The 13,325-nt window shown below is 42.8% G+C and overlaps 2 protein-coding genes across 6 annotated transcripts in view; both read right to left on the minus strand.

Moving 5' to 3' along the window:
- The window catches only part of LOC105013995 (ERC protein 2), a 274,188-nt gene extending 269,044 nt beyond the window's left edge, over positions 1-5,144 (minus strand). For both annotated transcript variants that reach the window (XM_020051575.2, XM_020051576.2), the window contains exons 1-2: positions 5,049-5,144; positions 2,393-3,323 (exon numbers count right to left, since the gene is read on the minus strand). In XM_020051575.2, the coding sequence (XP_019907134.1) occupies positions 2,393-3,073 (681 nt within the window). In that variant the 5' untranslated portion in view covers positions 3,074-3,323; positions 5,049-5,144. The remainder of the gene's footprint in view (positions 1-2,392; positions 3,324-5,048) is intronic.
- A 2,558-nt stretch (positions 5,145-7,702) lies between these two features.
- Positions 7,703-13,278, minus strand: tlr9 (toll-like receptor 9). 4 transcript variants are annotated; one of them, XM_020051578.2, is made up of 5 exons: positions 12,863-13,278; positions 9,866-12,499; positions 9,234-9,593; positions 8,950-9,156; positions 7,703-8,072 (listed from the first exon to the last, which is right to left on the minus strand). In XM_020051578.2, exons 2-4 carry the CDS (start codon positions 12,494-12,496, stop codon positions 8,950-8,952), a joined length of 3,198 nt encoding a protein of 1,065 aa, XP_019907137.2. In that variant the 5' UTR covers positions 12,497-12,499; positions 12,863-13,278; the 3' UTR covers positions 7,703-8,072. The 4 variants fall into 4 exon arrangements, with proteins under 4 accessions (XP_019907137.2, XP_019907136.2, XP_010874220.2 ...); XM_020051577.2 differs by lacking the exon at positions 7,703-8,072 and adding an exon at positions 8,138-8,673; XM_010875918.5 differs by lacking the exon at positions 7,703-8,072 and having other exon boundaries at positions 8,138-9,156.
- Between the last annotated feature and the right edge of the window lie 47 nt (positions 13,279-13,325).

Here is a 13,325-nt window from a genome sequence, read left to right on the forward strand (position 1 = left end):
TCATTTGCATTTTAGGAAAAGGTGACCTTTATTATGTTAATATTTCTCTGGTTGAGATTTACTGTCTCATAGGCTTCCCCCTAACCTGTCACAACCTGTCTCTCAACCTCACCAACACAAATGTTCCACAACCTGTCCTACAACGTCTAACTCAGCACCAGCCTCACCACTTCTCTAAGAGTCTCCAGAGATGGAAGGAAGGAGGTAAAGGAGTATACAGAGATGGAGGGAAGGAGGTGAAGGAGTATACAGAGATGGAAGGAAGGAGTTAAAGGAGTATACAGAGATGGAAGGAAGGAGGTAAAGGAGTATACAGAGATGGAGGGAAGGAGGTAAAGGAGTATACAGAGATGGAGGGAAGGAGGTGAAGGAGTATACATAGATGGAGGGAAGGAGGTGAAGGAGTATACAGAGATGGAGGGAAGGAGGTAAAGGAGTATACAGAGATGGAGGGGAGGAGGTAAAGGAGTATACAGAGATGGAGGGAAGGAGGTAAAGGAGTATACAGAGATGGAGGGAAGGAGATAAAGGAGTATACAGAGATGGAGGGGAGGAGGTAAAGGAGTATACAGAGATGGAGGGAAGGAGGTAAAGGAGTATACAGAGATGGAAGGAAGGAGGTAAAGGAGTATACAGAGATGGAGGGAAGGAGGTAAAGGAGTATACAGAGATGGAAGGAAGGAGGTAAAGGAGTATACAGAGATGGAGGGAAGGAGATAAAGGAGTATACAGAGATGGAGGGGAGGAGGTAAAGGAGTATACAGAGATGGAGGGAAGGAGGTAAAGGAGTATACAGAGATGGAGGGGAGTCGCTGAAGATGAAAAAAGGGTGGGTAGGGATGAGAAGGGAGTGGGGAGAAAACAATAGTGGCTTCGTTTGTGACAACCAGGCATCACAAGATAAATGTTAGGTCAAAAGGGCGAGAGAAGAAAGCGATCAATACCAGGTGCACTGATCCTAGAGCATGCAGTCGTTAACAAGGACACACGCTGATATGAACGCAGAACACCAAACCGTCAATATAACATCCACGTTTACTGGTCGCATACACAGCCTAGCACAGTGAGTGCCGCATGGACCAGTATTTCACTATTCTGATAGTCAACATGTCTGCTAAAGAATAACCTTTTAATCTGCAATCATAATGTACAGCACACACAATCCCAACATCCACAAACCCACACACACACACACACTACACCAGTATAACACATAAACAACATCGACCCCCTGCCTAAGACCATAATCTTCTTAACACAGAGCACTTATTTTGTGCTATGTTCTGTTGTATCAGCCAATGGCCTCACATTGTCCTTCCGACTGCAAGTTATGATGAGGTGGGTACCACCCTAGAGTTGTCTCCATAAGGAAACGGACGGTGGGATTCTGTAGAAACAGGAATAGCCTTAATGGTATCACCCTCAACCACGCTCCCCTCCACCACCATTCCTCTCAAACCCTCTCCAGCCAGGTTGTGTAAGAATCTACTGAGCATGTCTACCGTATGCAAGGTAGTAGCTACGGCATTGAAGTGCAGTTACTGTCAATGCATACATTAAATGAATACACTGAAAAACGTGTGGGTGGGTGTTAACGTCAGCTCAAGCAGCAGGGGATGAATTGCTCCATTCAACAACATTCAGCTAACTCACCATCTCTATAATGGGGAAAATCGCTAAGAAGAGGCTCGCTGGAGCTTCATTTAAGACGAAGGAGTCCAAAAAAAGCCAAACCCCTTAGGGCTCAATGTTTCTCTGTTCTAGTCTGTGACTGAGATGAGGAAAACAACAGGCTTCCTGGCTGTGTGAGGGAGAACGAGCTGAGCCCAAATCAGTTATGCTGGCAAAAAATAATCACTCTGCAATAAAGACAGAAGAGAAGGGTGATATTGAAAGACAGACAGAGATAGACAAACAGATTTACAGGGACCTCAAAAGCCACTCAGCCCTCACTGTTCCATCTAACTTCACAGGACAACTGACTTTTTATAGCATCCACCTAGAATGTCAGCGGTTTCACATGTTCCCATGGTAACACAGTGTCGTGTCTGGCACCCAGTGCTTGTGTATCGGTCTAAAAACCATACAGAAACCCAGAGGGATACAATATTCATTTACACCCAGTCACCTCCACGCACAGAGTGCTGTTGTTGTGTCCCCATGTTTAGACCACCATGAGCCATTATCCAGCATTCTCTCTCACAACACTTTGTCTTTTGCTCTTTGCCTCTCTCTCTTTGTCTCTATGTTGAGTTGCCTTTCTCACTTTTTCTTATCTTTCTATTTCTTGCCCTCCCTCACTCCCTCATTTTGTCTCTCTCTACTCCCCTCACTCACTCACCCTCTCTCTCTCCCCCTCCATCTGATCTGTCCATCCCTCAGTTACTCTCACCTGGTCATCCTCAGGAGTGCTCCACTTCTGTTCCTTCAGGATGGATGTGAGGCCGCCCTCCTCCTTCCTGACACTTCGGTCTTGACTTTTCGCTTCCGGGCCCCAGATGTTCTTACCGCTGTTGACTGAGGAGCTTGTCCTTCCCTCCTTCCCGTGACACCCATCCCTCCCCCCCTCAAACTCTCTCCTCAGCAGTTCATTCTCTCTCTGCAGCTCCCGGAGCTGAAACTGAACATCCTCTCCCACCCCCCCGGCACCTCGCCCTCCCTTCCTCCGCAAACTCCCTGTCTGCAGGTGCTGGGTGTGGCTCTGCTCGCCACAGCCCTGGGTGCCTGACGTCATGGTGGTGATGTTGGGGCTGCTTCCCAAGGCTGTGGCCCGGCCTATGTAGGAGTTCCGGCTTGTGGCTCGGCCCAATGTCATGGTCCCTTTAGGGTAACCGCCCGAGGATGCCGAGGAATCATGGTCACTCCGGTACGTGGGGCCAGACGTGCCGTAGGCTGCGTTCACCGACTGGACATTCTCCATGGAGAGGGTTTTACCCCCTGATGATTTTGAACCGGATCCAGACCGACTGACCACACCCAGTTTGCGGTAGCCCTGCTTTGGAGTCTTTTGTAACTTTGCAGACCGCCCGCCACTGTCCACCCCCTGCCCGGAGCTTCTGACGCTGCCATGCATCCTGCTCCGAGGACTGCTGGATTCTAGTACGGAAATACGGCCGCTACATGTCCAAAAATGAAAGGGAGGATCAAATCAAGAGAGGTGTATCGTCTTCTTTTCTTTTGTGCGTTTTTTAAACTGAGAATGGTTTCACCCTTTGCCATTCATATCAGTGTGACCTCTTCCCGTTTATAGCAGGCAGCTTTGGCTCTCACAGAGACTGGCACTGGTTCTAAGGCTCACTGCAACCCAGTGGGGGGGAACGATACTGAGAATGAGAAAGGGGGGGGGTAAAGAAATAGATGAGGTAAGAGAATAACAAAAGGCACAGTGCAAATCAACAGAGTCACACCAGCATAGACAGTGTCACCACCATGTGAGGAGTGCTATTTCCATCAGTAAATGAGACCTTACAGATGTCTTAGCAAGCAGGAGTACTGGTATATTGGATTCTGAGTGCAAGTTGTCCTGTTCACTACAATAGCAGAGCTCTCTCTTCGATGGAATGTGGGAAGGGGAGATGCAGAGATGAAGAAATAGCGGGAGACCAAATAAATAAAGTGGGAGAGAAGAAAGTTGGAGAGAGATGACAGAAAAAGAGGATAAACTTAAACAGAGAGAGTTGGTATCAATGAAAGAGATCGAATAGAATAGAATGGATGGGGTTTGAGATGGGGCTTAAGAAAGGGAGAGAGTCAGTGGACTTAAGTAAAAAAAAAATAGATATATATTTGCAATGCATATAAAGTTAAAGTTTATAGGTGCGCTTGCAACTTAGTGATAAATCAAACCTGCTCTATGCGTCCAAGACAATATCAGGCATTTAAAGAGAGACCCCCCCCCCAAAAAAGACTGAACATTACAAGTACAGTAGGACAGCATCCCCAGGAGGCCTTTCTGTCTGTTTCAGGAGCAAAGCGCTAAGCGTTTCAGCACCATGGACGGCGCCCACACGTTACTTGCTCGGCTGCTAAGGCTTTACCCAGATACACTGATCTACGGTCAGTTCTGCGCTATTCTCTGAAAATGACTGCCCGGGAAGCGGATACTATGCAAATCCGTGTCTGAAATCCCTCCTTTATCTAAGAGGATCGCGCGTTGAGGTCATATACAGCTGGACGATTGGTTTAGATGCGTGTCAATCTCACGAGTATTCAATTCTCTCCATCCGTGAATGCAAGACAATACATGTTTTTGATATATAACGTCGATACAATAATGTTACACTATAAACAATAAGTAACATTATAACTAAACACTTTTTACTGAGATAATTTTTTTACTGAGATACATTTCGTTTATGTACTACAGGCAATGACGCACAGAACAGATTTTGAATGAATTGTCTGTGAAAATCAAACATGCCAAATGCTAACATCTAAGCCTGCAACGTTAAGGTTAGCTTTGTGCTGAAGTATAAAAAACCTGATGGAACCTATCCAAAATATCAAATGTACAACATAACAGAAAAAAACTATGAAATGTATACAATATTTATTGCATAAATTCTACCCAACGCAGGTGAAGTTTACGCATCACATTCAATCACGTCGTGTAGAGTTCTGTAACACACAGACCTAGCTTTGCAAACACCTGGAATCACTTGTTATCGGGTACAGCTGATACTAAAACATGCTCTCATGATGTTGAGTGAAACAATCACAAGGATATAGCAGCACATCTCCATCCAACAACCTGTCTGATATCCCTTAAGTGGAAACACTTTACGGCCATATGTCTTAGAGACATTAAGTGAAAGTTGTAACATATTCCACCGAGCCCGAGTCAGACCCTCACAGCCTACAACTCCGCGCGACCACGGGTTGGAGGATTAAGCTACTTTATATCCATGGCTGTATGTATCTCCACATTACATAACTACTAAGCCTCTCAGTCCCAAAAAATACGCATTTAAATCATGATTTTAAAAACCTGCTCTAAATTCAAGGCAACGCATTGGGGTGCATTAAAGCGGACTCGGTCGCAATCTTACCCGTCAATAAGCCGGCCCTTCTCCATCACTGGAATGCCCAGCCGGTGTCCAGGTTCGTTGGCGCGAGCTTCAGAGTCGCAGCATTCTCTCGACCTGTCCTACTGTTAGGCCACAAGCACGCGCAAACTTTCTCGCACAACCGCGGGTACAATTAAAGGGACAGCGATGATTGGAGGCTGAGACTGAAAAAAGTAAATGGGCAAAGCACACCTACTGTAGCACAGACTATGGGAAATACTAAACATTTTTGACGAGTGTTATTTATTAGAGAAGTATAGCCATACTTCGAGATTGTGACGAATGCTCCCGAACTGTTCATAAATAAATTTACTGACAGAACTCACTCCCAGATAAGGTTCTGACATTTTCCCTCAAACATAAAAGGTCGTGTTAAATGATTCTCACAATACAGAAGAACAGTTTGAGATAACAGTCAATACAGAAGAACAGTTTGAGATAACAGTCAATATTGGTACAATTTAGAAATGTTGTCATAGCACTCAATTATGTCCATAGGCACTTTTCTCTCTGGACACTACTTGGCGTTTCTCTTTAGTCTACCTGACATTGATTTGCTGCCCCCTCATGGCACTTGTCCCTATTTAGACATATTTACAAAATATACATACAGCTCTCGAAATGAAGAGACCACTGCACCTTTACCTTTCCTTTCCAAAAAAGTCAAAAAGGAAGGCTTTGAGTGTGGAACAGAAGGGTTAAAATTAAGAGATTACTGCAAATTGAACACTTCTGTTCCTCACTCAAAAATTTCCTTTTCAACTTTTTTGGAAAGGAAAGAAAAAGGTGCAGTGGTCTCTTAATTTTACAGAGCTGTATAATTACTTGTTGGAGGAGACTCACCCCAGGCTTGCTGGACTAGCCTGGGGTGAGTCACACTAAAGACTTAACCAAATAAATAGGAGACTGGGACAAATTCTGTTAGCTGAATCTATCTGTACATTTGTTTGTCTGGCTGTCTGTGCTTTTTCTATTTATCTGTCTTTGTGCAGTGCCTAGTCATCTGTCTTTGTTGTATCCTTCAATGTATGTTTGTCTGTGAGTTGCATCTCAGTTCATTAGTTTGTCTGTGTATTTGTGTCTATACACCCAGCTGTTGGTCTGTCTGTGGGGTATATCCTCCAGTCTATCTGTGTTGGGGTAATTAAAGTCTCTAAAATGTCTACTCCTAAAGTGAATGACTTTCATATACAAATCTTTATTTGATAGATTAGATCAGTTGTCAGACACCACTGACATATTTATCACTAAAACATTAGTCCATCAAGTACTTTTATAATAATTATTATCTTAACAATAATAAATGTCATGAAGATTTTTTTTATTTTATTAGACAGTTTTATAATTTTATATGTAGGTGTTCCAGAAAATGTATGCTACTGTATGCAGTACAATTATTCCAGAGAAGGTAATACTATTGCCATTAACTGCACTAACTATAAGTTGCTCTGGGTAAGTGTGTCTGCGTATTTACTAAGATGTATCACCTGTAAGTTGAAGTCTGTATAGGTGGTTTCCACATGCTTTCAAATAAAACAGGAAGGGAGGAACAGGAGGAAGTAGCACCTGACCTAAATACTTTTTCGCCCAACTTTTAACAGTTTAGAGTTAAATTATACATGATCTCAACCTCATTGTCAAATTGTGTTGTCTTTTGTCTCTTTCTATTGGCTTAGCTCCAATAAAGTGGCTAATTGGAAAAGATAACTTAACTAAGTTAACAGTAACTTAGTAATTTAATCACCTACTTAGTACAAACCCGATTCCAAAAAAGTTGGGACACTACAAATTGTGAGCAAAGAGGAATGGAATAATTTACAAATCTCATAAACTTATATTTAACTCACAATAGAATATAGATAACATATTGAATGTTGAAAGTGAGACATTTTGTAATGTCATGCCAAATATTGGCTCATTTTGGATTTCATGAGAGCTACACATTGCATACAATGAGGCACTGCATCACATACAGGAATGATACTGTAATGGAAATCACAACATGGGCTCAGGAATACTTCCAGAAAACATTGTCGGTGAACACAATCCACCGTGCCATTCCCCGTTGCCGGCTAGAATTCTATAGGTCAAAAAATAAGCCGTATCTAAACAGGATGCAGAAGCACAAGCGTTTTCTCTGGGTCAAGGATCATTTAAAATGGAATGTGGCAAAGTGGAAAAGTGTTCTGTAGTCAGAGGAATCAACATTTGAAGTTCATTTTGGAAAACTGGGACGCCATGTCATCCAGACTAAAGAGGTAATCAGCGCTCAGTTCAGAAGCCTGCATCTCTGATAGTATGGGGTTGCATGAGTGCGTGTGGCATGGGCAGCCCACACATCTGGAAAGGCACCATCAATGCTGACAGTTATATCCAAGTTTTAGAACAACATATACTCCCATCCAGACGTCATCTCTTTCAGGGAAGACCTTGCATTTTCCAACATGACAATGCCAGACCACATACTGCATCAATTACAATGTCATGGCTGCATAGAAGAAGGATCCGGGTACTGAAATGGCCAGCCTGCAGTCCAGATCTTTCACCCATAGAAAACATTTGGTGCATCATAAAGAGGAAGGTGCGACAAAGAAGACCTAAGACAGTTGAGCAACTAGAAGCCTGTATTAGACAAGATTGGGACAACATTCCTATTCATAAACTTGAGCAACTTGTCTCCTCAGTCTCCAGACGTTTCTCCATCATATTTAGCAACTGTTTCATTTAGTTTTATCTTGCTTGATAACAGCAATTTTAAGACATTAACATGATCAGCAACCTAAAAAAGTTTGCTCAAAGTCCCACCAGTCATCGGTTTATAAGTGAATGTATGCAAGTTTAAAGACTTCAGACGATTAAAACAAACAAAGCAGTGCCTCCCCTTTCCCAAAAACAACTTCAGTCCATGGCATGATTGGAGTCACTTTTTCCCTAACTACTGTTCTTGCTGACAGTCTGATGACGCCCCTGCATTGATTCCCAGGCACCTGGGAAAGAGTTTCTCTTCTGTTTTCAATATAAAACACAAGAAGGAGAGAACATCAACTTCATCTAATGTGAAGTTTCAACCACAATTTTCAACCTTATTTATTGATGTATGTCCCACAGATATAAATGCAGATGTAACTTTGGTCACTGTTCCTACTGAAACTCTAAACAGTTTCAGTCATGGGGACTGAGGCTCTTGCCATCTGTGCCCCAATAATGAAACAGATAAGTTTGGTGGCTGCAATTGTAAAACTAAGTTGCTCAGATAAGTTTATTAAAATATGAAGGTGAAGAAAGGACAGATGAGAGATATCAGGGAAACCTGGTTGAATGACAATACTTCAGTTGATATTGTATTTCACCTCTGTATAAAATGACTACATATTAATTACTTTGTTCCTTCTATAAAACATGTCAGTTTTATTCCTGAAATTTATTTAATACTGATACTGAAGTTAATAATAAAATTATTATTAACTAAAAAAGCATGTTTTTTTCAGAGTTATTTAAAAGTTACATCAACCCAATAAAAACAACTATTCTAATCAGATTCTGAAAATACAGCGTATAACCATAATAGTACAAACAATTCACATTCAGCTTGATTTTGCAACACAACCTGAAAAAAAATATAGGGTCAATGTCAGAACATTTTGTGAGGAGCTCTTGTCCCACTTTTCACCAGTTTTCCACAAAATTTCAGTCAATTCAGATAGAAAATTCCAGTTAAACACATTAATTACTTTACAAATTATAGAAAACAGTTGTATTTGGAATTTCAGTGTCCTTCCTGAATTAACTGGAACTTCATTAGAACCAACCCTGCTAGTGAATTTTAAACACTGGTTGCACAAGGCAATCGCTATGCAGTACATCAACATGATTATTCATCTACCTATATGAAGCTCTCGCTGATGTTGCGGTCATAGAAACTGATGTTGTCGGAGGCCAGTGCTGTTGTTATACGGTTCCAGAACAGAGGCTGGGCCTTAGGGTTCCTTGGCCACGATAGAACAGACTTCCTGCAGAGCCTCTTTCTCAGTTGCAGGTACTTCAGCTTGGGAAACACTTTGTCCAGCAGAACCAGCACTGCTACATCCACCTGCAGAAAAAATTAAAACATAAGTTGCCCAAATTTCTTTTTGTCAGGGACAACATACAATGCCTGAAGAGTCTGACCTTTTCATCCAGCAGCCTCTGCTGGACCATGTAGAAGGCCTGGCGAGTCACCCCATTAACACTTGCTGCCCCGCCACCAGACCCCCCACAGCCACTCGTCAGCACAAACACGGTCTTCATGCTGTGGTACACAGCACTATGGAGGTTCTCAATGCAGGACAGACCTGGTACCCAATCCCTCTCCTCTAGACAAAGACGGAACTTTCTTCGACCCATGTTCTCAAGTTGGACCAACAGTTCATTGTAAATCCAGTCCCTTACCGCCTGGTTTCCCGTGTCAAATACCACAAAAGCATCATACTCGCTCTGTGAGTTACCCCCAGGCAGATGGGAGTAGCCTTTGTGTCCAGCCCATAGCACCTGTTAAGTAACAAATACATTATGTCATGTGGTATAGAGATGCAACGTCATATTGAACTCACTGATTTACAGCAGAACTTATTCAATTTCTTTCTGTTCTTACTGGCTCACAGGATTGCAGGTATTCAATATATCTTCATTTTTTGCTCATCTTTATCAAAAATGCTAATTCTTATTTAGTTGACCTTAGTGAACTCTGATATATCACTGACATTACTCAGTCAATGAAATACCAGGAGGGAGCACAATACAAACTTCATATGGAGAGATACCTGGAAGCAGTACCAGACATCCCAGCCATAGAGGTGCTTAAGCAGGGGCAGGGCGGTGAACATCAGAGTTAGGAATGTCATGCAGAGGAAGGTCAGGCTGCCATAGATCTCCTGGCAGGAGCGGGGATCCATGGACAGCACGCTTTCCCCCTGCTTTGATTCAGGGAAACCGCAGTTCACATTGGTGGTCATGCGGGGTATCTCCACCTGGCTTGCCCGTAGGTAATCCGCAAACCAAGAGGTGTCACAGGAGCAGTCAAAAGGGTTGGCATGCAGGGTGAGGATCTGGAGGGCACTGCCAGTCCTTAGTGGGGCAGGTAGAGACTGGCGATCTAACAGCTTGAGGTTGTTGTGGTTAAGGTAAAGAAAACGCAAGGTCAATGCCATGCTGAAAAAGTCTTCAGGAAGAACACTGATCAGGTTGTAACTCAGGTCTAAAAGGGTAAAATTTGCACCAAAAAGGATGACTTTGTTGGGCAAGTCAGAGAGACGGTTTACACTAAGGTTAAGGTGAGTCAGATTGCCTAGCACTGTGATGTTATTCCAAGGGAAAAACTTCAAGTGGTTGTCACTGACTTGCAGTGCTTGGAGGCTAACAGGCAGGTTACAAAGCACTTCTGGTGACAGAGACCTAAGATGGTTCCTTGAGATGTCCAGGTAGATAAGGGTGGTTAGCTTCTGAAAAAAGGTGATATAGTCACTGTTTCTAGTGTCCCACATGATGCCCAGGTTGTTTCCAGCAAAATACAGGTATCTGAGTGAGTTGCTGTATAGTGTATGATCTATCCGCATCCCAATGCTGTTGTCAGACAGACTTAGTGCCTCCAGATTGTAAAGGTACTGGATAAACTCAAGGCGATGACCCATCCCTCTCATCAGGAAGTGAAACTCATTGTTGCTGAGGTCCAAAACCTTTAGAGTGTTATTGAGTTCTTGAAAGGCACTTTTATAGTAAAGATCTATCCGGTTGTGAGCCATGCTGAGGTAATTCAGATTGTCCAAGTGGGTAAATTGATGTCCATCTAAGCTCTGGCTTATGTAGTTGTAAGAGAGGTCCAAACAGACTGCATTCTCCATACCAAGAAACAAATGACTGTTGAGTGTGAGGATGTTGTTTTGAGAAATGTCAAAATAGGTGTTGTTTTTGCAGAGACGATCCCTAAAGGAACACAAACTTGGTGTTTGGGTGTAAAGAATATTCTGAATGTTGGCTGAGTTTGGCCCTTGCTTGGCTACAGTAACTATTTGACTCATAGGATCCAAGGGCTCCTCTCCAATAGCCCTCTGGTCATGTAGCATCATGGGTTGGTTCTGAAGGTCCACTGTAGCATGAACTTCATGGAGCCCGGGAAGCAACGGCATGGAACAGTGTCGGAGGAATTGCAGCTGGTTCTGGGAAAGGTCCACTTTCTTCAGGGCAGGTAGCTGAGCCAGGCCACTGAGATTACAGGAACGCATGAAGTTCATCCGCAGCTCCAGGATCTCTAGCTGACGTAACTTGGACAGAAGCTCCAAGGTTTCCGGTGAAATAGTTTGGAAAAAATTCCCACTGAGTAGAAGATTTTGCAAACGAGACATCTGAGTGATTTTGGGAGACAGGATCAAGTTAGTAAATGTCTTCATTGGCTCATAGTTGTAGATTAGGCTTATCCATGTCAGGTGTCTCAGTTCTTCGAAGAAGGTCCCATTGCGTATAGCGTAGGCCAATAGATTATCTGAGAGGTCCAGTCTTCTTAGCTTCACCAGAGGACCAAAGAGACCTTTTGGGATGTTGCGGAGGGAGTTCCCCCTGAGGCTGAGGTAAATGAGAGAGTTGTTCTGGGCATAAAAAGCACTGGGGCTGATTTTAAGGGAGGCATTGTTAGCACAGGGGAAGCAAGGTTGAGCAGCATGGTCACAGCGCTGGCAGTTCCAGCCCAGGTTTAGATACTTAAGTTGGGTCAGGTTAGGGAACACCCACCCATCTAAAACAGCAATCTTATTCTCATTCAGGTCCAGCCAAGTCAAAGAGGGTGGCAGTCCAGGAAGTATGGATGTAACATTAGTAAAACCCAGACTGAGGTGTCGCAGCTGAGTAAGCTCCCTGAAAACTGCCTCATCAATGTGGAAGGACCGGTTGCAGGGATTAGCATAGTAGCAGTTCTTTGTGAGCAGCAGCTGCTGGAGATTTGGTGTGCCAAAGGGCTGACTTATGTTGTACAGCTGGTTAGATTCCAGATTAAGGACCTGTAGGCTTTCAGGTAGCCTGGGGAGTGGAGAGGTAAGACTGTTCCCAGCCAGTTGGAGGTTTATGAGGTACTTGAGACCCATGAAGGCATCGTTGTGGATCTCTAACTTGCATGATGGCAACCCCAGGTTCTTCAAATGACCTGGAAGACAATTCCATGTAATGCTCAGATTCTTAAGGTTTGGAACACCAGAGAATGCATCCTTCCCAATATACTGGATCCTGTTAGAACTTAGGTCAAGTATGCGTACAGAGGCTGACCTGATCAGAGGGATCTGGGTCAGCGCCCTCCAAGAGCAGTCCACTATACTGGAGTCTGAGTTGTTGTTGCAGGGGAAGAACTTGGGATTTGTAGTACTGACAGCTGGTAGCAGTAGACAAAAGAGGACTCCATATTCCAACATGGCCTGAACAGAAAGAAAAACCTCACAACATGTAATATACAGCTTAAATAAAACAGCAAATCATTTCACAAAGTACATTTGAAAAAAAGTAGCTCAAGTCCTAGCTGTATTAAAGTCAGATCCAAGACACGCAATTGGTGACAGATGCTAAGTGTGCATGCAAATCCACAAGGGAAAACAAAATGTTGGCATGTAAAGAATGATCATGAGACAGCTAGTATAAATACATTTTATTTTGATTTTGATTCTATAAGTCAGTTCATAATATGTATTCATATGGTGTCCACCTCAAGCAAAGTTTTCATGATGTTGCATCTTATATCGACTAGCATATTAAAACCTAAAATAAAATGTAAAAATCCTTACCGTGGTGGTTTTTGGGCCTCAATAACCCACTGAAGGCCAATATTAAGGAAAGGTGTTGTTGGTTATAATGGAAAAAGCTTATGCTTTATTCCTAAACACTTTTTATATAACATACTCCACTGAGGAAAGACTGTAAATGACAGTGCTGTTTAAAGGAAGTGGTTGAGACAAGAGCTTACATAACACAATACAGAAAAAAAGAAGTGAAAGCTTCACAGACACTTTGGAGACAGTAGTGCATTTCAGATTTCCTATCATAACCAGATATAAAATATAAAACTCTTTTGTAAGAATTACCACAAAAAGATACCAGATACAATAAGTGCAATGCATCTGCAACCCTGGAAACCACTATAAGAATTAATGTAGTGAGTAAAATGTGTACTTTAGATCTTAGTGTAATTACATGGTCAATTTTGTCTAGTTCCAAAATCAAATTATTTACTTTGTATTTCAAATCACA

Source organism: Esox lucius, chromosome 12 (assembly GCF_011004845.1).
Source record: "Esox lucius isolate fEsoLuc1 chromosome 12, fEsoLuc1.pri, whole genome shotgun sequence".
NCBI lineage: Eukaryota > Metazoa > Chordata > Actinopteri > Esociformes > Esocidae > Esox > Esox lucius.